Source organism: Desmodus rotundus, chromosome 7 (assembly GCF_022682495.2).
Source record: "Desmodus rotundus isolate HL8 chromosome 7, HLdesRot8A.1, whole genome shotgun sequence".
In the NCBI taxonomy this organism is placed as follows: Eukaryota; Metazoa; Chordata; class Mammalia; order Chiroptera; family Phyllostomidae; genus Desmodus; species Desmodus rotundus.
Window position 1 is genome coordinate 3,036,020 of NC_071393.1, and position 27,593 is coordinate 3,063,612.

General features: G+C 43.8%; 1 protein-coding gene across 4 annotated transcripts in view; it reads left to right on the forward strand.

Moving 5' to 3' along the window:
• Positions 1 to 24,055, forward strand: part of SBNO1 (strawberry notch homolog 1) — a 49,352-nt gene extending 25,297 nt beyond the window's left edge. For all 4 annotated transcript variants that reach the window (XM_024566629.3, XM_024566630.3, XM_024566631.3 and 1 more), the window contains 18 exons: positions 195 to 292; positions 2,177 to 2,328; positions 5,295 to 5,492; positions 5,867 to 6,034; positions 6,132 to 6,307; positions 6,746 to 6,877; positions 10,154 to 10,289; positions 10,884 to 10,996; positions 11,081 to 11,152; positions 11,577 to 11,676; positions 13,067 to 13,141; positions 14,229 to 14,375; positions 14,460 to 14,554; positions 14,649 to 14,741; positions 18,630 to 18,767; positions 19,415 to 19,491; positions 21,068 to 21,261; positions 22,560 to 24,055. In XM_024566629.3, coding sequence (XP_024422397.2) covers positions 195 to 292; positions 2,177 to 2,328; positions 5,295 to 5,492; positions 5,867 to 6,034; positions 6,132 to 6,307; positions 6,746 to 6,877; positions 10,154 to 10,289; positions 10,884 to 10,996; positions 11,081 to 11,152; positions 11,577 to 11,676; positions 13,067 to 13,141; positions 14,229 to 14,375; positions 14,460 to 14,554; positions 14,649 to 14,741; positions 18,630 to 18,767; positions 19,415 to 19,491; positions 21,068 to 21,261; positions 22,560 to 22,702 — 2,307 coding nt within the window. In that variant the 3' untranslated portion in view covers positions 22,703 to 24,055. The remainder of the gene's footprint in view (positions 1 to 194; positions 293 to 2,176; positions 2,329 to 5,294; positions 5,493 to 5,866; positions 6,035 to 6,131; positions 6,308 to 6,745; positions 6,878 to 10,153; positions 10,290 to 10,883; positions 10,997 to 11,080; positions 11,153 to 11,576; positions 11,677 to 13,066; positions 13,142 to 14,228; positions 14,376 to 14,459; positions 14,555 to 14,648; positions 14,742 to 18,629; positions 18,768 to 19,414; positions 19,492 to 21,067; positions 21,262 to 22,559) is intronic.
• Positions 24,056 to 27,593: the final 3,538 nt, after the last annotated feature.

Consider the following 27,593-nt stretch of genomic DNA (forward strand, 5'->3'; position numbering starts at 1 on the left):
GTTTTCTTAGCTAAGTTTTTACACAAAACATGTCTCAAATGTACCTAGACTAAGTGAGTGCATATGTACAATGATGGTCATTTTTGTTTGAAATCTTTTTTTAAATAAATACTTAAAACGTCTTTAAATAGCCACATGCACGTTTTTATGTATGATTGCTACATAAAATTCTGTATCGTTTCCTTCTTCTCCAGTGTGTCGTCATTGGTCTGCAGTCAACAGGAGAAGCCAGAACCTTAGAAGCCTTGGAGGAGGGCGGGGGAGAACTGAATGATTTTGTTTCAACTGCCAAGTAATGTTTTTTGGTTTTGAGTTTTTACTTAGTGATTTCCAACCTTCTTTATTTCATAGAACACATAAAGTGATTACTAAAATTTTGCAGTACACCAAAAACTATTACACAAGGGGGGACCCAAATAAACCCGTAATTTATTATAAATAATTGTGTATTTATCTTAACATGTTTAAACTTCAGCCACCTTCAAAGTATTCTCCATTTGATACAATACACCTACCGAAACATTTTTTTCCCCACTGCTCAAAACAGTTTCTGAACTCTTGGATTTTGATGCCTTTTAGTGCTTTACCATTTGTTTCACCTCTTCCACACCTTTGATGGCTTTTTTCATCTGGGGGAGAAAAAATTTCTCAGAGTGAGATGGGGTGAATAGGGAGGGTGGGGCACAGGGGCATGTTGTTTTTGTTTAAAAACTGCTGAACACTCAGCACGGTGTGGGTGGGTGTGCACATAAGTCACCTACCATGAAATGGGCAGATGGATTAAAAACAGTCTTCAAAAAAAATTCGCTGAAGCTGAACACAGCCTCTCACAAGAACACCAGCTGGTATACTGATGCAAATGGGTTCCTAAAACACTCAATTAGTGGGGGAAGCCTATACTACAAGGGACCCACCCTCCAGAGAACAATTCCAGTTTTTGGGGGGTCCCCCTTTAGTATTTTTTCTCGATCTGACAAAAATATGTATAATTTTGATTCATTTGTACAGGACACCTATTTTACGTCAGCCGTTGTCATTTTTTTATTTGACGGTCTAAGGGAAAAGCAGTTCATGCCCCTGATGAAACAGGTGTTGCGTATTTAAAACATTTCTGTGCCATCCTGGTTGAAAATCCCTGACTTAGATTAGTTTAAATGTTGGCATTTCCTGGAGGCAAAATATTTGATTCATCTATATCCTCTTTAAGTTTTTCCGATGTTTTTGCAATTCTGTATGGATATGTAAGTATATCTGCTGGAAAACAACAGCAAAGCTGAGATGTGGAGCATTTTGGCAGTACTATGCTCAGTACTTGGACTAACGGACGGGCTTGCTTTCTGTTTGCCCCGAGCCTTGTGGGCGTCTGTGCCAGCTGGTTTGTGTGCGTCTCAGTGTCACACTTGTGCGTTTGAAGTTACAGCTTCAGTAAGGAGAGCACCGATAAGAAACTAGTTTAGTTTGCCTCAGTTTAGTAAGCTCTAATAATTGCAAGCAGTCATAAGATAGTGAAAAATGAGTTCTTAAAAACATTTTTTTTGGTATTATTTTTCTAGTTGTTTGTCTGAACTGCCTGTTCTAATTCTGGTAGCAAAATTAGCAAAATGACTTACCACCATACTATGTCTTCCCTTAGGGGTTACATTCAAGTGGCTCCATTTAAGATAGATACAAATAAAAATTGCTTTTAAAAGTAAAACATGCCCCTGCTAATCTGTGCTTTTCTATACATGTGTGCCTGGCACCGCCCCACCTAATGTGGTGGCCACTAGCCACACGGGGCAATGGAGCCGGTCATGTGGCTCATCCACATGTGAAAGAAGTGCTGTGAGTATAAAACGCACACCAGGTTTCAGAGACTGCAGGTGGAACAGTGTAAAATAGCTCACTGATTGCATGCGGGAGCAATCTGAGTCAAATAAAACGTTGTTAAAACTGGTTTAAAAAGTTTACTTTTTAATACAGAGCTACTAAAAAGTATACAAGCTGCCTATTTGGCTCAGCTTACATTATGCTGCAGTTGGATGTCCTCTTTGAATATTAAAATTCATTTGAGCTGGATAATCAATATTTTGTAAGATTGAACAAAGTGTGTTGATTTTTAAGAAGTATTTAAGAAGTATATGTGTTTATTTTTCCGACTGAGTCGCTCACGTCACTCTCTCCCTCCTGCAAACAGAGGAGTGCTGCAGTCACTCATTGAAAAGCACTTCCCTGCTCCGGACAGGAAAAAGCTTTATAGTTTGCTGGGAATCGACCTCACAGCTCCAAGTAACAGCAGTTCACCGCGAGACAGTCCTTGTAAAGAGAAGAAAATAAAGAAGCGAAAAGGTGGGTGTTTTGTTTCTTTGTTTTTTTATGTTGAAAACAGTATAGATTTGAGCATTTTGAAGCAGATCTATTTCGGGACTTAACTGCCTGCCTTGAATCGGCAAGTGGCTGCATATTTTCACCATTGCTCATGTAGTTTTGAATGCAGAAGAAGCCCGTTTTAAATTAGGGCTGGAACCATTTGAATAGTGCTAAGCATGATGTTAAACCCTGTCCACACAAGGGATCTATATGAAAGCAGGTCTTGGTTTTTCAGGGTTTAAAAAAAAAATTTTTTTTTTTAAAGATTTTTATCTATTTTTAGAAAGAGGGGAAAGAAGGGAGAAAGAGAAACATCTATGGGTTGCCTCTCACATGCTCCCAGCTGGGACCTGGCCCACAACCCAGGCATGTGCCCTGACCCGGAATCGCAGGGGTGACCTGTCAGTTCACAGGTCAGCACTCAGTCCGTGGAGCCATACCAGCCACCAATAGTTTTCAGTGTTATAAACAGGGAATTAAGGTACACTGAGAGGTTAAGGAGTTTTCCCCTGTTCATACAGCTAGTGGAGGATATGTGGGAACTAAATCCAGACCTTTCTGTTGTCAGCCTGCGTTCACGTGTGTATTTATATTCTTATTCAGAGAGGTTTCTGTTAGTCTTATTTCTTCATTCTTGGGAATACACTAGCCCATGTTTGTTAGATATTTTATAGCAATGCAAACTTGGGTTTGTGTTTAGGTGCTTACTGTGTTTGAGAAGTTACCTTTTTAGGCTCTTTCGCTATTAATAGTGATAATAACATAAGAATGTGATGGTGTGTGCTCTAAACCCAATGCTTGACACTTAATTAAACCTTATTTCATTCATTCTAAGGAATACATTTTGTATACTTTTAATGCACCTAAAAGTGGGTGGTTATAGTATAACTGGCAATGCTTTTTTTTACCTTACTGGCATGAAAAGTAATGTCTTAGGATCAGTGGCATCTTAAATATGTGAACCTTTTTAAAAAAAAGATTTTATTTATTTTTAAAGAGATGGGAAGGGAGGAAGAAAGGCAGGAGAAACATCAATGTGTGGCTGTCTCTCGCACACCCCCTCCTGGGGATCTGGCCCATAACCCAGGCATGTGCCCCAACTGGGAATCAACCAGCGACCCTTTGGTTTGCAGGCCGGCACTCAGTCCACTGAGCCACACCAGCCAGGGCAGATATGTTAACCTTTTAATGTTCTTAGTTTTGATTGGATTCTTTTAACTGTCTTTTCTGAATATCCAGTAAGATAATTCAAATGAGCACCATTTTGGTTTTAAAAATGCAGGTTTTTTATAGCTTTTTTTTATGATTTTATTTTTTGCTTGGAGAAAGGGAGGGAAAAACATCGATGTTTGAGAGAAACACCAGTCTGTTGCCTCTCGTACACCCCTAGCTGGGGACCTGATCCGCATCCCAGGCAAGTGCCCTGACAACTGGAAAGGAACTGGCGACCTTTTGGTTTGCAGGCTGGCACCCAGTCCACTGAGCTACACCGGCCAGGGCTAAAAATGCAGGGTTTCGTGGGGGTTTTTTTTAAGATTTTATTTATTTTTAGAGAGAGGGGAAAGTAGGGTAAGAAACATCAATGTGTGGATGCCACTTGCATGCCCCCTACTGGGAACCTAGCCTGCAGCCCAGGCATGTGCCCTGAGTGGGAATCGAACTGTCGACTCTTTGGTTCGCAGGCTGGCGCCCAATCCACTGAGCCATACTAGACAGGGCTAAAAATGCAGTTTTATACATTTTTTGTGCAGTTGACCCTTGGATAACACAAGAATTCAGGGCTCCAACCCCCTGTGCAATCAAAGCCTCTACTTCTTGTGAATCCCCCAAAACTTAACTACTAAATAGCCTGTTTTTTTAATTGGATTTATTGGGGTAACATTGGTTCATAAAATTATAGGTTTCAGGGGTACAATTCTATAATACATTATGTGTATATTCTATTGTGTGCTCCCTGCTTTTACCCTCTCTTACTTCACCTTTTCCCCTTTCCCTCTGGGTTGGTTGGTTTGTTTTTGCTTAATCCCTTCACCCTCACCCAGCCCCCTGCTCCCTCCCCTCTGGCAGCTGTCTGTCTGTTCTCTGTGTATCCTGTTGTCGATCGGAAGCCCTGTCAGTAACATAAACAGTCAGTAAACACATATTTGCTGTTATGTATATTATATACTATATCTTTACAATAAACTAAACTAGAGAAGAAGAAATGTCATTAAAATCATAGAAAGAGAAAATACATTTACATTCATTATTGAAAAAAATCTGCGTGTAAGTGGGCCCGTGTAGTTCAAACCCATGCTATTAGGGTCAGCTAGCTGTGTTCTATAAAAATCTTTTTTTTTTTTCCTAAGGTTCTTTTTTCAACATGGGTTTTTTGTTTTTGTTTGTTTGTTTTAAATATCCTCACCTGAAGACATATTTTTGATTTTTAGGAAGAGAGGGAAACATCAGTGTGATAGAGAAACATTGGTTGATTGCCTACCATATACCCTCCTACTGGGGATCAAACTCACAACCTTTTGGTGCATGGGACAACCAAACTAAGTGAGCCACCTGGCCATGTCTGAAGTATTTTATTTTTTAAATACTCTGCAAAACTTAATTAATGAGACCTTGTCTCTCAACCTGATAGATAAATTGTGACAGTGGCAGAGATTCTGATTGTTTGGACTCTTCTGAATTTATTTTGAAACTTGTACACTTGAAGGCAGTCTTGAGTTTGTATCTATGTCTCTAATTTCTTCTTAAGCATAATTGAACATGACCTAATTTCTATGAAAGTTCAAAAGGTTAGCACTTATTTGTGAATTTTATTTGTTGTTATATACTTACATAAATGCTTTTCTTCTCCCAGTCTCATTTGAATTAACTGGTGAACTAAACGTAATTTCCTGGGTTTTCAGAACACTGTATTGGGGCTGACTCTCTCATTTGGGATTTGAGGGTAGGTGAAGAAATAACTCGAGAAGCCAAAAAGGCACGGAAAGTAGGCGGCCTGGCCGGCAGCAGTTCTGACGGCAGTGGGAGCGAATCGGACGCCTCTGACGACGATGAGAGTGACTGCGGAAGCTCCCGGAATGTGAGCTCTGGGGACGATGACGACTTCAACCCCTTCAGAGACGAGTCTAGTGAGGACGACGAGGACGGTGAGCCATCAGCCTGTCCAGTGGGGGCGGAGGGGCAGTTATTTTTGTGTGCCCTGAGATACTTTCTTTCTGTGAAGTATGAATTATTACACAGATTCTAGTCTTTGCTTGGTGGAGGGCTCCCAGCTTGTGTGTCTCACAGAGGTTTTGCTGTTTTATGTGCGATGATGACCTCAAGTTAGTACAGTTATTTTTAACCTCAAGTTGTGGAATTGTGTCCCCCTCATAGTGTATGAATGTAATGGACCGCGGTAGTTGACAAGCAGTTACAAGTTATCAGTTAAAAATACAAAAAAAATTGAGTAGTTGTTTTCCTTTGATGATTCTGTACTTGTTTTAACAAATGACTTGACATATCTTTGCTTAACTTTCAGATCCTTGGTTAATCAGAAAAGACCACAAGAAAAACAAAGATAAAAAAAGAAAGAAAAGTATAGATCCAGATTCCATTCAAAGTGCCTTATTAGCATCAGGTCTTGGATCGAAGCGACCTAGTTTCTCGTCTACACCAGTTATCTCGCCTGCTCCCAACAGTGCACCAGGTACCCCTGTGGACACTTGCTTTGTCTGTGACGTGCTTTTACACAAACCGAGTATTTAAACTCTGTACTGACTGTTAACAAATGTATTCTTACCTAGCTAACAGTAACACCAACAGTAACAATAGCCTTATAACAAGTCAGGACGCCGTGGAAAGGGCCCAGCAGATGAAAAAGGACCTACTTGATAAACTAGAAAAATTAGCTGAAGACCTCCCCCCTAATACCCTGGATGAACTTATCGATGAACTTGGCGGCCCTGAGAATGTTGCTGAGGTAAACAGGACTTGAGCAGGGTTGTGTCTTGTTCTGCTAATTTTTTGCTATTTGTAAATCCCTGTGGAATGAGCGGTGTTTTGGGTATCACATAATGATCTGTCTAGTTTACTCTCGGATCTCAGTGCCCTTGCTCTACTCCCCTCCTCATCCCAGAGCCCTTAGTATCTGAGTGTCTGCTCCGAGACTCTTGTCTGTCCCTGCACCTGTCAGGCAGCCTCTGGGATCATTGCCACGTGTCTGCTGCCTTCAGTGGCATTGGAACTTCTCAGAACTGCGTTTCAGTGCCTGTCTCCCCCAGTGCCTGGTACAGCACGGGGTGCGCAGAGCACGTTGGCTTGTTGTCCCTCCTGCAGCACCAGGTTTCCCCGTGAGGGGCCTGGGGCCGAGTCTCAGGCGCTGTGAGTGTTAAGGGGCACTGTCTGTTTGGCTCTGCAGATGACCGGCCGCAAGGGGAGGGTCGTAAGCAATGATGACGGAAGCATATCTTACGAGTCAAGATCTGAACTTGATGTCCCTGTGGAAATACTAAATATCACAGAAAAACAAAGATTTATGGATGGAGATAAGGTATGTTTTTCTGGGATTTTTTTTTTCTTTTTTTTTGTTGAGTGCTCTTTTTTATTAAAGATTTTATTTATTTTTAGACAGAGGGGAAGGGAGGGAGAAAGAGAGGGAGAGAAATATCAACCTGTAGTTGCTTCTCCTACGTGCCTCCCTGCCCCCAGGGGACCTGGCCCGCCACCCAGGCATGTGCCCTGACTGGGAATCGAACCCGTGCCCCTTCGATTAGCAGGCCAGCCAGCACTGGACCCACCAAGCTATGCCAGCCAGGGCTGGATGCTCTTCAATGATAAGAATATTGCCCGTACTTTTAGACATTTAGATTAATCTTTGGAAGGTTCTTTTTCTTTTAATATACATTATGCCTGTTGAATGTTGTATTCTATATATTTTTTTTAATATATTTATTGATTATGCTATTACAGTTGTCCCATTTCCCCCCCCCTCCACTCCATCCTGCCCACCCCCCTCCCTCCCACATTCCCCCCCCATAGTTCATGTCCATGGGTCATACTTATAAGTTCTTTGGCTTCTACATTTCCTACACTATTTTTACCCTCCCCCTGTCTATTTTCCACCTATCATCTATGCTACTTATTCTCTGTACCTTTACCCCCCTCTCCCCCTCCCACTCCCTTATTGACAACCCTCATGTTCTAGTTGTTTGCCTAGTTTGCTCTCGTTTTTGTTTTATGTGTGGTCGTTAATAACTGTGAGTTTGCTGTCATTTTTACTGTTCCTATTTTTGATCTTCTTTTTCTTAGGTAACTCCCTTTAACATTTCATATAATAAGGGCTTGGTGATGAGCTTCTTTAACTTGACCTTATCTGAGAAGCACTTTATCTTCCCTTCCATTCTAAATGATAGCTTTGCTGGATACAGTAATCTTGGATGTAGGTCCTTGCGTTTAATCTTGGGTAATGTAATGATGATGTGCCTTGGTGTGTTCCTCCTTGGGTCCAGCTTCTTTGGGACTCTCTGAGCTTCCTGGACTTCCCGGAAGTCTATTTCCTTTGCCAGATCGGGGAAGTTCTCCATTATTTGTTCAAATAAGTTTTCAATTTTTTGTTCTTCCTCTTCTCCTTCTGGCACCCCTATAATTCGGATGTTGGAACGTTTCAAGGTGTCCTGGAGGTTCCTAAGCCTCTCCTCATTTGTCCAAGTTCTTGTTTCTTCATTCTTTTCTGGTTGGATGTTTGTTTCTTCCTTCTGGTCCATACCATTGATTTGAGTCCCAGTTTCCTTCTCATCACTATTGGTTCCCTGTACATTTTCCTTTGTTTCTCTTAGCATAGGCTTCATTTTTTCATCTGTTTTTCGAACAGATTCAACCAAGTCTGTGAGCATATTGATAACCAGTGCTTTGAACTGTGCATCCGATAGGTTGGCTATCTCTTCGTCGCTTAGTTGTATTTTTTCTGGAGCTTTGAAGTGTTCTGTCATTTGGGCCATTTTTGTTTGTTTGTTTGTTTGTCTTGGCGCGTCTGTTACTTTAAGGGGCGGAGCCTTAGGTGTTCACGGGGCGGGGTAATGCTGGTGGCTGCGCTGTGACGCTGTATGTGGGGGAGGGGCCGAGTGGGAGCAATGGCGCCCGCGTCACTCTCATCCGGATTTCAATCTTTCACTCCGATACCCACAATCAAACTGGGCCACTCTGGTGCTGGTTCCCGAGTAAGTGGGCCTGTGCACACTCTAGGCCCCTGTGGGTCTCTCCAACAACCTCTCCTGTGAGGCTGGGAGTCTCTCCTGCTGCCGCCCCAACCCCCAGGTGCGCTTTCAATCAGAGGTTTGAGGCTTTATTTCCCCCGAGCTGGAGCCCTGGGTTGCGCGGTGTGCTTCGCTGCCGCCGTTCGTCCGGTTTATCAGTCTGGATAAATGTTTATTTTCTATTTCCTTGGAGCCGGTCCCCCTTGCTGTTCGATTCTCTGTCAGTTCTGGTTGTGCGAGGAGGCGCAGTGTGTCTACCTACGCCGCCATCTTGGTTCCTCCCTGTATTCTATATTTTTAAATAATTGCATACAATCACTGAACACTTACATACTTTATTTTCTCCTAAAATGAATGTAATGTTTCGTGCTGTGCACAGAATTAGATGTGGTTCTTGGTAGCTTCGGAGGGCTTTGAAATCCTTAATCCAAATGTTAGAATGCTGTATTCTTTCGGGTCACCCTATGGGCACCATATGTAACACTACCCCCCTGCCCCGTCTGATTCAGAATCTGGACGTGTGTGAAGTGTGCCCAGTGTACTGGGGTCCTTTGGCTTAGCTGCTGTCTTTGTTACTCTGTCCTGTCATGTTAGGGTAAGTTGGCTCTGGATGACTGGTGGATTGTCCTGGCATCTGAGCACTGGAGAGAATTAAGCTGCCCTCAGAGGCTCTTATTGTCAAATAAACCTCGTTAGCTTTTAAGACTCTCAGCTCAGTTCTTCCTCCATCTAGTTGGAATTGCTTTAAGTATTTGCTGATGAGATTTTAAAAAAACAGGTAGCACCACTCACTGCCATGTCTTAGTCTGAAAGGGGGAAAATAAAATCATCTCTGTTTACCCATACTTTGGATTATATTTCAGTGGATTTTTCTGCTTTGCAACTAGGAAGTAGATGATAGCACTGTCAAAATTGTGTTTTAAATATATTTAAAAGCTCACGTTATGTGTTTCACAGGATGTAGGTAGACATGGTATCTGTTATTTTATGTACTTGTTTCCTGATTGCCCATATGCATTAGGAATTGTATTAGTTGGAAATAATTTTGGCTGTTAAGTGCCAGAAAACCCAGTCGTACTGATTTGATCAAGGTAGAAGGTCATTCTCTCCTGTACACGTCTTCCTGAATAGGTAAATAAAGGCTGGTGTGGCTGCTTGAAGAGTAGGCCTCTTCTGTCTTGTTCTTTAATGTGCGGGTCATTGTTTCCAAGTCACCCCCACATAAGACAGCTGTTTCAGATTCATTCGTTACACTTCTGCATCTCACCCAGCAGAAAGGAGAGGCGAGGAGAAGGGAGTGTTGTCAATTTTAAGGACACGTTCTGAACCTTGTTCATATCACTACAACTTACTGGCTGGAGTGTGCCCACCCTACGCTGCAAGGGAGACCGGGAAATGTAATCCTGATTCTGGGCAGCCATGTATTCAGCTAAAATTGTAGGTTCTTAATTTAGGAAGAAGCAGCGAGTGGGCAGTGGTGGACCCCCAGTAGTCGACCTAAGGACTTTCTTTAGGGTATTTCCCTGTTTGTCTTTGTGCAGAGGTGATCTTTTTCCCTCTTATATTTGATACAGAATATTGCTATCATATCAGAAGCTGCCAGCTCAGGTATTTCCTTACAAGCAGATCGGAGAGCCAAAAATCAAAGGCGAAGAGTTCACATGACTTTGGAATTGCCCTGGAGTGCTGATAGAGCAATTCAACAATTTGGTGAGTTCCTACACTGAATTCCACCAGTAGGCAGTGGAGTCATTGGGGCAGTGTGTGCATATCAAAGTCTGTAATTAATGTCAGACACCTTAAAACTGGACAGATTTAGATTTTGGAGGTGTTTGTGGGTTGCATTTACCTTACGGTAGAGATTTCATCATGAATTCATACCTATTTTTGAAAATGTAAATGAGCTCCAGTGAGCCTCCATGGGGCTTATGCCATTTGTCTAGGAACGGGGCTCACAGGAGTGTCTTCGTCACAGACCTAAATGAGGTGCCACTCATGTCCCTTTTAGCCCTGGGGAGCTTCGAGGAGGGCTCGGTGATCTTCCCTCCCCATTTCGTCTTCATGCTCCTGGTACCCGGTGACTGTACACAAGACTTTGGAGAGAGTCCAGAGTAGCGGTGTGCCTCAGCGAGACACCATGGTTAACCACACTAGGGTAGTAGTAATACACGCATTTCGCATTTAACAGTTGTGTATTTTTCCTCTAGTTTCAGGGTGTCTAGATGCTATCTTAGTGTTAAATTCTAGGAGTAGGCCTCAAAATTCTAGTGAACACAGGCTGATTTTTTTTTAATGTTGTTACAGGACGAACTCATAGATCAAACCAAGTTACTGCGCCCGAATATGTCTTTCTGATTTCTGAATTGGCAGGAGAACAAAGATTTGCATCTATTGTTGCTAAAAGACTTGAGAGCTTGGTGAGTTGTTGTGTAGTTGTGTGTAAAGGATGGTGCATGATACCTGTCTTCTGTGCCTTGATTGGAGATTTTGTGTTTTGATAGGGGGCACTTACTCATGGTGACAGAAGAGCAACAGAATCTAGAGATCTGAGCAGGTTCAACTTTGATAATAAGGTACACTTCAGATTTCATATCTCTGAAACCTTGAGGGGACAGTTAAAAATTGAAAACTGCCTCCTCGTAAGGTTTTGCTGTAAAATTGTGGTTTCCCATACCCAGTAAGAGGGGTTTCACATGTCAGTTGGGTCTTTAGTGATCAACTCTGCAATACAATCTTACTGCTGTTGGAAAATAGGAATGTAATACATTCTTGTGAATGAATCAAGTGTGAGTTCCTAGAAGTGAAGTTACTTACTGAATATCTGCTGTGTGCAAAGGTGTGAATTCAGCACTAGGGAGTACAAAATATGTATAAAGATAATTAGTCCTGTTGTTTTTGAATCTCTGTTACGATAATTGTTTTTATACTGTTCAGTTGGTCATATGATTGAATAGTACCCAAATGTTAAAACTGGTTTTGTTTTTGGTTTTATTGCAGTATGGAAGAAATGCATTAGAAATTGTCATGAAATCCATTGTAAACCTAGATTCTCCTATGGTATCACCACCTCCAGAGTATCCTGGAGAATTCTTTAAAGGTAACTTTTAAAAATAATCATAACAAAGGAAAGTGAGTACTGATAAGGTGGTACTGAAATTTGTTTGTACAGTGTTGCTTTAGTTTTTAGTTTTCTTTGAACATCAGTTGCATAAAATTCAGAAATTAAAGGTTACTAGACACCTATATTGACCAATTAACAGTATGCAATAAATTTATTAAATTTCATTCAAATGAAGTGCTTTAACTCTTGGCAGCATACTGCATGTTATGACTAGATTAATAAAGGAACGTCATTTTGTTAGATTAATTTAAAAATTTTTAAATTGATTTTGGGGGACAAGAGAGGTAAAGAGAAACATAGGTTCGTTGGCCCACTCATCGATGCATTCATGGCTTGGTTCGTGTATGTGCCCTGACCAGAAATCACGCCTGCAACCTTGGTGTCTTGTGATGACGCACCAGCCAAGTGAGCCACCCAGCCAGGACTCAAGAGCTTTTTCTTTAATTACTATAGTGTTTTCCATATGAACAGCTGTTAACCTACTTTTGCCTCACCCTCTACTGGTAATTTTTGGGGATAAAATGAGTTCCTAAAAGGAGGTGGTTTTGTAGAGACCTTTGGCTACGTGATGGTTACCCGTAGAATCTAAGCAGTTCTGAGCGTGCAGCAGAGGGCTAGCTTGCTAAACGACAGTGTAAATAAGATGTCTCCATGCTTCCTCCTGATTATTTTCTCTCGCTTATTTTGTAAGACACCAGTATTATTTGTTGAAGCACCATAAACTGCCCCCTGCATAATGCAACTAGAACATGCCGACTGTACACATTACCGGGGGTGGGGGGCATTACCTTGTGAGTATTGATAGGTCACATTTAGGAAGGAAGCATGTTTCTGTCCTTATTTACACAATTACGTAGGTTAGTATTCTGCTACATGTTCAGAATTGTGTAAATCACACAGGTGACATCTGTGTAGCCAGGGATCTCCACTGCAAAAGAGTGCTTTTGGAAAGATGAGCCATTTTTGTGGAATAACAGAATTCAGCGTGAGGCTTAAGATTTCAGAGTGCCTAAAGACCTTTGGGGATGGTAGGACCCATTTAATTCAGCTAATAAGAGCTGCGGAAGATACATAGGCTGTCTTGTTCTTTCTTTTTGTTTTTGTTTTTAGATTTTATTTATTTTAGAGGGGAAGGGAGGGAGAAAAGGAGGGAAATAATCGATCAGTTGGCTCTTGCATGCCCCATGTGGGGAGCTGGCCAGCAATCAAACGGGAGAGACCATTTGGTTTGCAGGCTGGGGCTCAACCCTCTGAGCCACCTCTGCCAGTGCTAGGCTGTCTTAATGCTAGAACTTGGTCTACTTTGATTAGTCAGGTAACAGCTGATTTGGGCTGTGAGATTTTTTATGAATTTATTTTCTTACAGATGTCCGACAAGGACTGATAGGAGTCGGCCTGATAAACGTAGAAGACCGCTCAGGAATTCTCACCCTAGATAAAGGTAACAGCATTGGTTTTGCACGTACACAGCACGCAGCTGGTGCTGTATCAGTAATGCCCATTTTGTTATTTTTGCCTTTGTCAGGCTGAAGGGCAGGCTTTGAGTTCCTGGTTCTCCATCCCTTGTTACTGAGTGCTCACAAAGCACTCTGGGCGGCTTCTTTCTATTCTTGTTATTCAAAAGACATTAAACTTCTGTCTGAGTAGCAGCAGTTCTCAGTGCAGGTTGCATATATGATCAGCTGTGAAGCTTTTATTTATTTATCAATCAAAGATGTTGCTTGTTTATTTTTAGAGAGAGTGGAAGGGAAGGAGAAAGAGAGGCAGGGAAACATCAATGTGTGGTTGCCTCTCGCACGCCCCCTACTGGGGACCTGGCTCGAAACCCAGGCATGTGCCCTGAATGGGAATCACTGAGCCACACCAGCCAGGGCTCTTTATTTATTTTTTTATAGATTTTATTTATTTATTTTTAGAGAAGGGGGGAAGAGGGAGAAAAAGAGAGAGAAACATCCATTTGAGAGAGGAACATCAATCGGTTGCCTCTTGCATGCCCCGGACTGGGGACCTGGCCAGCAACACAGGCATGTTCCCCAACCGGGAATCAAACCCATGACCTTTTGCTTTGATGAGACGATGCCCAACCCACTGACTGAGTGATACCAGTCAGGGCAGCTGTGAAGCTTTTAAAAAAAGTGAAATCCAGGCTGGAGCTCAGACAGTGGTTACCTTCCAAAGTTCCAGAACATTGTAATTATGCAGCCAGAACTCAGCTTCATGACTTGTAGCATTCAAAACTTTACTAGCTAAGAGCTAATATTGGAGAACAAACATTCTCTTGTCAAATCGTGTTCAGTAAGTGGAGTTGAAGATGCAGAAATTCAGTTCATCAAACATTTGGAGCGTGTGCCGTGGTCGTGCTAGTTGCTAGAGTAGAAATGGCCAGATGGTAACTGTTCTGGGAACAGCGCACAAGTGGTGAAGGAAGACTTCAGAGGAGAAAGTAGGGCTTTGAACTAAGCTTTGATGAACACAATTTAATTGCCAATCGTGTCTATTAAACCTTTTATATAATCTTGTCATTGCAGATTATAACAACATCGGGAAATTCTTAAATAGAATTTTGGGCATGGAGGTGCATCAACAGAACGCGTTATTTCAGTATTTTGCAGACACGCTCACTGCAGTTGTTCAAAATGCCAAAAAAAATGGAAGATATGATATGGGAATCTTGGGTAAGTGGGAGGTATTTTAGCCATCGCATGTATTCCTGTTAAAATGTTCTTTTTACATTTATGTGTTGCTTTTTCTTACTCAAGATCTTGGTTCTGGAGATGAGAAAGTGAGGAAAAGTGATGTTAAGAAGTTTCTCACTCCGGGATATTCAACATCTGGTCACGTAGAGTTATATACGGTAAGTCTCAAAGTCAGGTGACATTCAGGTGCGCCATCCTTGGTGGGCGCTCATAGAAGTGAGTCGAATTTCAGTGATGTTGTTTCTTTGACAGATTAGTGTGGAGAGGGGAATGTCCTGGGAGGAAGCCACCAAGATCTGGGCTGAGCTGACAGGACCAGACGACGGCTTTTACTTGTCCCTGCAGGTGAGATGCGACCCTTTGAAGTGAATCCTCCAGACACACGTGTTCACTGCCAACGCTGGGTTTCTCGGCTTGTTTTGTTCCAATTTTCCAATTGTGTTTAGCTTTCTGTGGTTTGATAGTTACCACTAATTGTGGCTTTTCTGTATGTGTACACTTCCATTTACTGTTTGTTGGAAAGATGTTAGATGGAATTTTTGAGTTATTACATAGTTTTTGTAAACCTAACCCCTTTTTCTATAATGTAGTAATTTTTTTTAGTCCTACTAATGCTTCATGTCTTAAAGGTTCATTTTTCAGTTATTAGTGTAGTTACATTCTTTTGTTTAGTGTTTGTGTGTGGAAAGAGCCAAGAAGAGGAATGTGTGTGTGTGTGTGTGTGTACATTCTGACCTGAGCGCCCCTGGTACAGGCCCTGAGCTCCTGTCTGTTCTGTTCCAGACTGGGGGTTTAATCTCACCTCTTTACCTGTGTCTTCTTTCTTCCGTGCAAACACTCCTCGCGCTCCAGGGCACACAGGGCGGTGAGATACTGTGGGCTCTGTAACAGCAGTTTGTTTTCGCGTCCTCCCATTCTCTGTCCTTCAAAGTAGCCGTGTCCTTTGTGCGCTGTCAGCACATGGCAGTCACGCGGCTCTCCCTTCAGCCTTCATGTCTCAGTTCCACGGGGAGTAACTTACATTTACTGTCCCCTGCCAGGCCCAGTCCTGTGGTGACTCTCTGGTCGTGCTCTCTGTTGGAGGCCCTTCTGCAGCAGGGTCTCCAGAAGGAGGCCAGTGGAGGCTGGACTCCCTGCACCCCGCAGGCCAAGCTTGTGTCTTTGCTCCTGAGAGACGGTTCTGTGAGCCACGGTTCTTTAGTCCACATTTCTTTCCCCTTGAATCCATCTTCAGTATGCCACTGCTTGCTTCGACAGGACTTGCTGTCAAGTTTGATGGTGTTTTGATTTGCTTTTCCTTTTTTTAAGATTTTGTTTATTTTTAGGCAGAGGGGAAGGGAGGGAGAAATAAGAGGGAGAGAAACATCAATGTGTGGTTGCCTCTCCTATGCCCCCAACTGGGAGTCAAACCAGCGACCCTTTGGTTTGCAGGCCAGCGCTCAATCCACTGAGCCACACCAGCCAGTGCTGCTTTTCCTTTTTAATTTAGGTTTGTGTGTGTTTGTGGGTTTTTTGGCCTCCATTCCCAAAATGTTCTCTCTTTAAAGTTTTGTGATTTTGTTAAGAGTATATGCTGCTATTAGTTATTCTTGGTCTGTATTCTTAGGTATGTGACATGCTCTTTAACTATGTGGTTTTAAATCTTCATGTGAGAAGATTTTGTGAATTCTTTTCATTTGTGCAGTTTTTAGTACTGTGTTTCCTTGAATTTCTCCTTTTATCAGGACCTTTTTATATCCAAACATTAGATCTTTGCCTGTTCCTAATCTTATTTTTTCTTACTTTCATCTTTCTTTTTTAACAGCTTTATTGAGATATAATTCATATACCCTACAATTCATCCACTTAAGTGTATAATTATATGATTTTTCATATGTCACATTGTCTATTTTTTAAACTGTGGTAAAGTATATGCAAAATTCGCCACTTTAACCATGTTTAAGTAGCATTATGTTCACAGTGTTGTACAGCTATCACCACCATTTCCAAAACATTTTCATCATCCCAAATAGAATACACCCATTAAACAGTAAGTCCCCCCTTCCCCCTTCCCAGAGTCCCCGGGAACCTCCGGTCTCCCTTCTGTCTCCATGTGTTTGCCTAAGCAGAGTCGTGCAGTGTTTGTCCTTTCGTGTCTTCTCTCACTCGGCGTAATGTGTTCACGGTTGGTCTGTGCTGTAGCCTGTTGCAGAGCTCCATCCCGTCTTTGTGACTGAGTCATAATCCAGGGTGTGGATAGACCCTTCTTGCTTTTTATTCATAAATATTTGCAGAGTGACCCACCGTGAATTAAGACCTGGTTTGTGGTCCTGCCCCCAAGGCAGCCTTACAGGCGGGATCAGGCTGCAGAGGGCCTGCCTGGAGCCTGGGCCTGCGTGACTCTGGAGAGACAGGGAGGACAGTTGTAGGGTTTGCATGCCGTGTATGGTCTCTGCTTTGTGTTTTCTCCCCTCCCTCCCTCATTCCTTCCTTCCCCTTTTCACATGTTAAACTCCAGAGTCACAGGCCAGGTTTGGTCCCCAGGACTGGTTTACTGGTCCCCAACCCAAGTGCAAAAGCTCTTTAACTGGATCTGGCTCCTAGTTGGGTTTGTTTTTTTGAAAATCTTACAGAGATCATTGTAGGTTCACGTGAGGTTATAAGTAATACAGAGAAATTCCTTGTGCAACAGTTTCCCTAATGGTAACAGTTTACAAAACTATAGTGTAATATCACAACCACGATATTGATACAATTCACCAGGCTTTATCCGTATTTCTCCCTTAGATGGGATTTTGATTGGTCCACGTAGAGTATTGGTTTTTATTTTTCATTTGAATTACTGCGGTAATTTAAAATGTTGGTAGATTTCGATAAAGGAGCTGATGCCTAGCCTTGTTAAGTGAAAGGGTGTGGTAGCACTGGGCGTTTGCTCCTTCCCGCTGGTGGCTGCGCAGGAGGAGTGGTGGCCCTCAGGCAGGGGCGGGGGGCGGGGAGGCATTGCTCCGGGAAGGGACAGCTATTTGACGCTGGTCCCCACAGCGATAAGCGAACACACTCTTGCAGGGTGTTTCCTGTGTCAGCATCTGGGAAACTGTCAGAGTCCCTTTTCTTCCCTCTGCGTTGTGCTGGGTTGTAACAACAGTGAATTAACTGGACACTGCCAAGTCAGGTCACACTGTTACTTGCTTGAAACATTGTGCTTTCAGTATAAGTTTATCGAGTGTTTTATGTCAGCTGATAAAAAAAATTGAAAATGTAATTTTCACCTTTACTATTGTTTTTGTAGACTTTGCAGAATCACATAAATAATGTTTCAAATCATTTGAGCAAATAAAAGACTAAGGAACTTTAATATCTGTGAAAAGTAAAATATTAAGTCTTTCTATTTTATCAGTGAAAGAATGACCTTAAAATAAAAACTTAGTTGCTCAGCAAGATATTCATATTATAGAGAGGCTTGAAAAATGCCTTTATTTTGAAAGTTTTCTTTTTCCTTCAGTTTTCCTCCAAAGATTATTGCTTAGTCATTTCACTATTCTTTAAAGGAGATACTAATTATCCAACCATGTTTTTCCTTGAATTAAGTGCAGCTTTCTGTAACTCCTTCCTCTGAGGATTTCTCTCGTGAGTCCAACTTAAAACATGTGCACATACCTTCCATCATCCGTCCGATGTGCCCTCCTCTTCCACGTCTGCGCACATGTTCTGTAGTGTGTGGTCAGCACCGGGGCTTTCCCAGTGCAGCTTTACTGTGGACAGGTCGGCATGGGTGCCTCACCCCACCCTTGTGGCAGCCCTAGGGGTGGGTACCACCCCGACAGGAGAGGGACTCAGAGGACATGGGTGATCAAAATTGCTGTTTCAGAGGTCAGATGTTACTGTGACTTGAAGGAGAGAGTAACATCATGAAAAGCTCAGACAGAGGGTGGAGATCAGAGGATTTTCCTTCTCAGACCCTTTGTGCCAGCTGTCCTGACTCCTGCGTCATGGTCCAGGGCCATGCGGGCTGTGAGTCAGGCACCTGGACACCGATGCTGTCTAAGCTCACCCAAAACAGCTTCCTAAAGACCGTCCGGGCCCTCAGCCTTCATCCCCGGCCTCCCTGAGGATCCGGTCTGATGGCCTGACGCTGGCCTGCGGCCGTGGTCACCGCATCGGTGTCGCAGTGTGTGCAGTGGGGCTGGTGCCAGAACCAGCGGGTCCCACAGGGCGCGGTAGCCAGTTCTCATGTGTTCTCACTTCTTTTCATAGATAAGGAACAACAAGAAAACTGCCATTTTAGTTAAAGAAGTGAACCCCAAGAAGAAGCTTTTCTTAGTTTATAGACCAAATACTGGGAAACAGCTGAAATTAGAAATTTACGCTGATCTAAAGAAGAAATACAAGAAGGTATTTTTTCATTTGTATGCTCTGCTATTTATAAGTGCTTATTTTATAATAACATCACAACTACGTTTAGAAGAACTTTTTATTTATATATAAAATTATCTTGTATTTGATTACAGGGAAATTGTTTTCAGGAAAAAATTTTGTCAAGTTTTGTTATATCAGTATCCCTGTTTTAATGTTATCTACCTTTAAGAAACCTGTAAGATGATCATTTGAAATAGCTTGTGTTGTCAGAAAAAAAGTTTTCAGTAAAATTAGAAGTTGTTACTATTTTTTTAAAAGATTTTATTTTTAGAGTGGGGGCAATGGAGAGAGACAGCTCTTGATTTGAATATAAACTGCAATGATTTCTAGATGTTTTTCCTAACATTACTATTAGTTATTATTTTATTATTGGTGTTACCTTCTACCACTATTCTCCTAGGCATTGTCACTTGGAAACAATTTTAATTAAGCCAGCTCTTTGAGAAATTTGTTACGTAAGGACCCACATGGCAGAACTTGCTAAGTGGTCCTCAGATGCAACCGGTGGTAGCAAGGGCCAGGTTCTGTGTGGACAGGGTTTGGAGGTGGCTTTACCGGTGGGAGGCAGCCGGTTGGCGTCAACACGGTTCTGATTCAGTGGAGTTTCTTCCTTCCTTTCACAGGTGGTCTCGGATGACGCCCTGGTTCACTGGCTAGATCAGTATAATTCATCTGCAGACACTTGCACTCATGCTTATTGGTTAGTATTTGGTTTCTCTCTGTGTTTCTCAAAGTGCCAGTGAAATGTAATTCAGCATGCCTTCACTTTGTGTCTGGGAGCACCCAAGCACACCACCCCTGGTGCTGTGTGGCTTCCTCCAGCTCCAGTGCTTGGCTGTGGGCCCCACACTGTTGGTATCGTCCTGCCCGTTGCCAAGGCTTTGGTGCTTCCACCTTGCTGCCCACTGATCGTTGGGGTTTAAGTGTCGTTCTCAGTGTCAAGTCTGACTTTTTCCCTCCTGCTCTCCATCCTTGTCTTCCTTTGTTTTTTCTTTCCGCTCTCTCTTTTTACAGCTTTTCTCAATCCTGAATCAGTTTTATTCCTAAGGCTAGGGAGCTTGGGGGAGTCCCCATAGGTGCTCAAGTAGCCAGCATTACCAGAAAGCTGGGCCGCTGAGCCCTGGCCGTGCCTCCTGTGGCACTCAGCTCCCCCGAGGCTGCCCCTGCGAGTCATGGCATCATCACGCTGTGGTCAAGCCCCTTACAGTGTTGGTCAGGGCTGGTGTGAGGGTGTTTCAGTACTCTGAAGCTCTAATTCTCTTCGGTGTTTTCTTATCCATTAGCTGCTATCCAGCCCACATTATGAAAAGAAATACACAGATGAATTTTAGCTAGGTGTTAAAATTATTTGTACTTATTTTTTTACATATATGAAGTTAGATGAATTTGCTTTGCTGTGGGCAATTTTTTTGTTGTTGTTTTGTGAGTAATTAATACTGTTAGAAATTAGGAAGATTCTTTAAGATAAAATGTTTTAAAAGTTAACCTACAAAAATCCTCTCTAACAATTTGCTCTGAGTTTTAGTAAGAAAAGTGCCCTAATACTGTATATTCATTTTGAATTAACACTGGAAAGATATTTTTATTGATGAATTGTGAAAATAACTTTAACCATAAAATTTTGATGTCTTTTTTTCAGTTTTTTAAATAAATTTTTATGTGCTTTTATTTTTTGTTTATTGAAGCCTTTTCTACTTAGCTAACATTATAGAAATAAGTGGCAGGAATTTTTTTTTTTTTTTTTTTTTTTTTTTTTAGAGTGAGGGGAAGGAAGGAAGAGAGGGAGGGAAACCTCAGTGTGCAGGAGAAGTGGTGCTCTGTTCCCTCTGGTCCGTGAGCCCCAACCAGGGACTGAACCAGAAACCCAGCACGTGCCCTGACCAGGGACTGAACCAGGCCACTTGGGCTTTGTGGGATGACACCTGACTAACTGAGCCACACTGGTCAGGGCTGGCAGAATTACTTTAAAAGTTAGCATTAATGTTCATTGGTAATGTCCACAGTAAACTAGTGGATATTAAAATGGAAAATGTTTAAATGGCTATCAAAATCGGTAAGAAAGCCATTTTATAGGTAGTCAGGCCCCAGAAATGACTAATTTTAAAAATCAGTAGTGATAGCTTACATTGGAAAGTATAATTCAGCATTTCAAAAGGATTGTAACTGTCAATATAGGCGGGTGATGTTAGGGCATTTTCCACTTGGAATTTGGGTAGACTTTGCAAGTCTTGTTTGTGTGTGTATGTAAATAATCCCCCACCCCCCATCTCTCCTAGGCGTGGCAATTGCAAAAAAGCAAGCTTGGGATTAGTTTGTGAAATAGGCCTCCGTTGCCGCACGTATTATGTGCTGTGTGGCTCGGTGCTGAGCGTCTGGACGAAAGTCGAGGGTGTGCTAGCATCCGTCAGCGGCACGAATGTGAAAATGCAGATAGTCCGGCTACGAACGGAGGACGGACAGCGGATTGTAGGTAAGTCTAAGCGTTTTTTTGGGTTTGAGCTTTGGGAAAAGATCTTTCTCTTTTTTTCCTTAATTTAAAAAATTTATTTATAGATTGGGGGAGCATGTAGAGAAATGTAGCTTTGGTGTTCCACTTATTTATGCATTCATTGGTTGATTCTTACATGTGCCCTGACCGGGGATCAACCCGCAATCTTGGCGTATCTGGACGCTAACCAGCCCAGTGACCCGGCCCAGACCTGTTCTTACATCTTAGAATCTCACCACATCTTGCCAGCATGGGGCAGAGCGTGCTTTGTATATTCTTAAAATGTTGAGCCAAACTGAAGCCTTTTAGTGGACACCGCTGCTTAAAGTCCTAGGGTGATCTTTTACGCTGCTCTTGCCCCTTTCCTCCCCTTCCTCACTGTTGCTGTCTGCGCACGCTCCTGGCACAAAGACTTGGCTCAGCCTCGTGCCCAGGCCTGTCTGAGATCTGCTGTGTCACAGTTACGGAGCCAGACTGAAACTGGGGCTTAAAGCCATGGTGCAGAGGATGGACTGGGCCCCTGCAGGGGCAGGGGCCGGCTGTTCCCACCACAGGGTCGGTGCTGGGCCTCCTGGGGTCCCACTCAGTGCTCACGTCCTCCCCCCCCCCCCCCCGCCCCAGGCCATCTCTGTTCCATGGAGCAGCCTGCCTCTGTGTCGTCAGTTGCAGGTGGGCAGCCCGTGGCCAGAGTCAATCCATGAACATTTTTTGACCTTCAAGTACTTTTGGTTGCAAGATTTCATTTGAATTAGAGTACAACATTTAAAATTCAAAAGCTTGAATTTTTATTTTCTTTAAAAACACACGCACACACGTCAGCTACTCTGGAGCAGTGAGGCCTCCCCACTCCCACCTGGGAGGGCTTTGAAGTCCCCTAACCCAGGGCGTGTGCTGTCTGGTGGGCTTGACCTACACCTGCTTCAGTCGGGCTGGCACAGCTCTGTAGTCTTTGCTGGAGCTTTGGCACCTGCCGAAGGAGGCGGTGTCTGCGCGTCTGGGGCACTGCGAAGAGATGAAAGATAGGAAGGTGCTGTATTCAACCTTCTGTTCCTCCACCAGGAAGACACGGAGATACACGCAAGTGCTCAGGTGTTTGTGGGTACCGCTGCCGAGGAATCGGGTTTCTTTGAAAGAGCCGGTTTGGTTATTAAGTATTTGTTTAGGTTTTGTGTGGAGTCTTGTTCATTACCCTTGTGTCTCATTTGGAATTCGCCGTGCAGTGTAAAACACCGTGTGATCGCTTGGATGCATCCTTTACAAAGTCTTGTTTCTCATGGCAGGTCTGATCATCCCTGCAAACTGTGTAGCTCCTCTTGTAAACCTCCTCTCCACCTCAGACCAGTCTCAGCAGCTCGCCGTCCAACAGAAACAACTCTGGCAGCAGCGCCACCCCCAAAGCATCGCCAACTTGAGCAACACTTAAGAACGACAGGTTTCAACGTGGATGTATCTGAAATGCTGTCGAAGCATATCATTTGCATAAAAATCAGGGACAGTTTCCAAAGAATTATAATTTTTTTCAGTTGCGCTCTCTCTAGTTAAATTTTTTTGGGAATAAGGACAAACCTGGAATAGATAGCAAAACTGAAAATCAGCAGTGCCGACGGTGGTACATGTGTCTTTCCTTTCGCTCTGCCCGTGGTACTTCCCACACACTTCTCCTGTGGGGAGCAGCGGGGTGTGTGCGCGTGCGCGTGTCCGTCCGTCTGTCTGTGGGTTTGGTAAAGGCTGCAAACCACGGTTGGTTTAAAAATGCTTGGAACTTCCCACACTGGCTTTACTTAACGTTCCCCAGTGCTCAGGGTCAATGCAAGACGCCCATGCCATTGCCGGGGCGCTTCTCCCGGGTGCATGCGTTTGGGTCTGTAAATGCAGAGCATATATATCGGTTTCTTTTTCCAACTTATTAAACACTAGGTTATTAAAGCATGCAATGAAAGGTTGCACATCACGCATTCAGGTTTTTTTCTAGTTTCTGTTCTGACAGTGCATGTTTTCAAGAGCATGCGTAAATAAGACTTAACCCAGATATCACGTGACGGAGAGAAACATTTGTAGGTGTATAGCATCGGTCATTGCATTTTTATAATGTTTATACCTGGGTATTGCTTCTAACCCTGTGGCCCTCCTCCCCACCCCCATTCTCCCTACCCCAGGTTTCTTGTTAAGGTGATAAGTACAAACATTTTTTTTGTGATAAAACTCTTAAAAGTTAATTTTAATGTATTAATAGTATTCCTAATGAGTGCTGCAAAAACGGCTACAAGCCTGCTTTTCTCAAAGTTCCATTTTCCTTAACTTAAGGTAGTTTTAGAAGGAAGGACAACTCGGCTTCCGTCTTGCAAACCATCTTTGTTTTACTTCATATCTTAATTTGTTGGTCACTCATGAAAAGGAAACCTTACTTGAGTTGTAAAGTAGACAATGAGGAGACACTTGAGGCTTCTGCTGTATGTTTATTTCTTGTTATTGTTACCCAGTAACTTGAATATTGTTTAACGTGTTGTAAGACATTGTAGAGTTTATATCAAGCTGTTAAAAATGGTAATGTACAAATGTGAATAGACACTTATCTATAATATGGGTAAGTTTCGTTTCGCCTATAATAGATGTTTTATAAACAAGTGAGGGGACAATTGGTCTTTTTGTTTCCTTTTCTTTCTTTTTTTTTTTTTTTTTTTTTGCACAGGTTGCACTATTGAAAAATTGAGATTGTATAAACCTGGCCGAAAGCTGCAAGATACCACAGTCTTGTAGATGTTAAATAAAAAGTTATCACCCTAAGCAGCAGTGGACTCTTGTTTAGGCCCTCAGCACCTTCAGAGGCCGGCTGCGACGGGGAACCGCAGAAGGCGGGTGTTGCTCAGCGCCAACTGGCTTGCAGCCTCTGCTCAGAACTGAGGTGTTGTGGATGCAGGGGGTCAAATGATAGGCCTTCCAGTTTTCTCATGTTGACTTGTTTTCCTTTGTTGCCTTTGGGCTTCCCTCAGGGTCAGGGAAGGTGGATGTGAGGTGGTGACGAGCCAGGGCTTCTGCCTCTTGTGTTTCTTTCAGCCTGAGCTGGGTTCCCTCCAGTTTGGTCGCGTCGGGTTTAGTGAAGGTTTTCTCTCTCTGGATTTATTTACTCCTGAGGCCTGAAAGAGCGGATTGAGAGTGACTGCTGTTCTTTGGCGTGCTTTGCCCAGCGGATGCAACTTCTGACTTCAGTATACTTCTTGCAGCTCAGGCAGTAACCCATACGAATGTCAGCCAGTCACTTCCATGTAGGTCCCTTGTTAGGGCCACCAGAACCAACTGGCTGCCAAGAGCAGAATTGTCCCACCTGCAGCAAAACTTCCCAGGTCTTTCTGTTTTTAAATTGGTAGCCAGTCAGCTCCTGTCAGCATACTGAGGTGAAAAAGAGCTGGGGGAGGAAGCCTGACAAGCCTGCCCCCTCCAGGGGGATTGTGGGGGAGGAAGGGAGGCTCTCTGAGGCTGTGGGCCCAGCCCCCCTTTTCTGTGTGTGTGTGTGTGCGCGTGTGTGTGTGGTGGGGGTGCACTAGAGCAGGATATGGTGGTCCGCAGGCAGCGTCAGAGTGAAGGCTCTTGCATCTGCAGTTCTCAGTGCGGTGTTTATTCTGGGAAGAGCTACCTGATGCAAAGGGGTGTGTGGATGTCCTGTCCTTGGTAGAACAGCTTGGTTTGGCTCTTTAAAAGTAATGTCCAGAAATACGGCCTCTGAACACTCTCAGTAGACCGCAAGTGGCAACCAGTGTAAATGCATGGGGAGCTGAAAGACCCTGGGCCCGGGCCCCTGCCCTGCGTAGGGTGGTGTTCGCCTGGGCACCAGGAGCCTGCTGCCCTCCCTGGAGGTGAGCACATGACCGTCACACTGTGCTCTCAGCCAAGTCAGCAAATCGAGGTTGGCCAGCATGGGAAAGCCCAGTATTCAGGGCCCTGCTCTGTCAAAGAAAACAAACCTTAAAGGCAGCTCGCTTCCGCACAGCAGTCCGAGCCTTCCAGGGTCTGAGGGCCACGTCTGGGCGCAGGGCCCTGTGAAACCCCCACAGGGGTCCACTGGCCTCTGCGTGGCCTTTTCTGCCTCGTGAGCAGCACGACTCTGAGCACAAAAGGGGCTCACAAGTCGCGTTAGTGTTTTCAGAGTTGACAGTATCGGTGATACTGAAAACCACTCCCGGGGTCTGGAGCCAGCTCAGGAGGTGACTGGGAGAGTGAGTGCCCCTCATTTCGCAGCCTCCGAACTAGATAGAGTTTCTTCTTGCCGGTTAGCGGGGTTATCCAGCTACCAACGCTGTGGATTCCTGAAAGTATTAACAAAGTATTTCTTTAAATACAACTTGATCAAAAAGTAAATATCTTAAGCAGTTTCTCTTTTTGCTGCTAAATTGCAGGTACCTTCTTCAGTATCTTTTCTTTATACTCAGAGTAAGTTAGCAAGAACCTGCACCCAAAGCAGTGCAGCAGAGTGGGCATGTATATGTGTATTTATTGCAATCCAGTTAATTAGCACTTCAGAAAACTTTGCGTTGCAACAATAAACCTTTTTAGTTTCCTTTTGCTTCATCTGTAAAGGTAAAAGGTCTAGGTCACACAGCTCCAGGGAAACAGATGGTTGTAGAGGCGGGGTTTTCTGGCTGGAGCGCTTGGGGCACTTGTTTGCTGAAGGCTGTGTGGTGCTGTTCGCTGGTAGCCGCATGACAAGGGACTGTGCCGGTCTGCACCGACGCTTGTGTGACGGGAGCTTCCGCCCCCTGCCCTCACTCCACTTTACTTTCGTTTAGCAGGAGGGGGAAAGTGCTAGGTTAGAAATGATTGGTACATCTCAACTTACTGCAAGTAGGAGCAGAGGCGAAGTATTTTCCCTCTGGGTCCTTTTCTTAACTCGAGGTTAAGGGGAAGGTCCCTAGCTAGAGACTCTCGTAACCATTCCTGAGTGACACTTGATAAGTTTCTGAGAGTGGTGCTGCCAGAGGAGCCTCTGTTAGCCAGGACACAGTTAGGTCGCGTCTGGGCGGGCCTGGCTCCGGGTGGCTGTGGCGCGGGCTGGGATCATGGCTTGTGCACTGCCCTGCCTGCGTCTGGGGTCTCCCCACCAACCACACGCATGCACACGCACCAGGCTGTGTGGGCTGCGGGACGTGGCACGCAGTCCGTGCCTCCACGGCTACAGCCGTGCGCAAACACTACTCGCAGGAACTTCTCATTGGCTGCCAGCGTCTAACACAAATCCAGTGTCTTTGAAAGGCATGTAAAGTGAAAGAAACACATCTAGGTACCTGTAATTCAAGCTAGCTAGTGATTTGCTTCTGAGTGCAAACCCACTTTCTGATTTTGTGCTGCACTTACGTATGTACATAAATATGTATATATAGAAATGTTCTTTTGAATTCTCAGTGTAAATATTTCTTGTAAATTGGCATCCCCCTATCAACTAGTGTTCCTTTTCCTTCCTCCTTTCAATCCTATTTATTCTTTTCTTGATTTCTCATACGGGACATCTTACAATTTTTTTTTTAATGTAGAAATGTATGAAAACTTCTTAATTGAATTTATTCACATATTTTAGAATTTGCATTTTTGCTTTGAATTCCAATGTGTGTTTTGTGTTAATATTTTTCAACGTGCCTGATTGTGTTTTGCATTTTTATTACAAAGTTTTACTGTGTGCAATGCATTGTACTTGGGGGGGTGTACTTGAGTGCAATTTCTGATACTGTCATTATATGACCTGTCATGCTCCTTCGTGTCGCTCTTCCGAAGCTGCAGTGAGCCTGATGTTTCACACTTCACAAAACTCTTCCCGAGACTTCCTTTAAGCTCCTCTAACTTCTTCGGTGCAGTTGGGGTCAGACGTAGCTCCTCGGTAGACCCACTGGCTCGCAGCTGCAGTGTTGGAGGCCTGCGCCGAGTCCCTCGCCTGCAGCTCTCCAGCTGGGAGAGAACCTTGCAGATGTGAACAGCAACCCACGTCCTGCTGCTGCGATTCTCTGTGTTTCTTGGAGAAGTCGGGCCTGTACTTCTAACCCACAAGCGATCACCAGAAATGTCCTTGGCAGTGAAGCCGGGCCGTCTGCCTCTGCTTTCTCCTGGCAGAGAGATGGACAGCAGATGAGGAGACGGGCCCACTGCATGCCCGTGTCTGTGCTGACAGGTGACGCTAGACAGTGTACTTGAAGGAACGGCTGTCGCCCCAAAGAGCAACAGAACAGCTGTGGAGGCCACAGCTCGTGGGCGGATTCTGTGCTGAGGGTAGAACAGACAGGTACTGGAAGGAGGACTGGCTCTGGGGTCCCCTGAGCACTTGTCACTGTCAT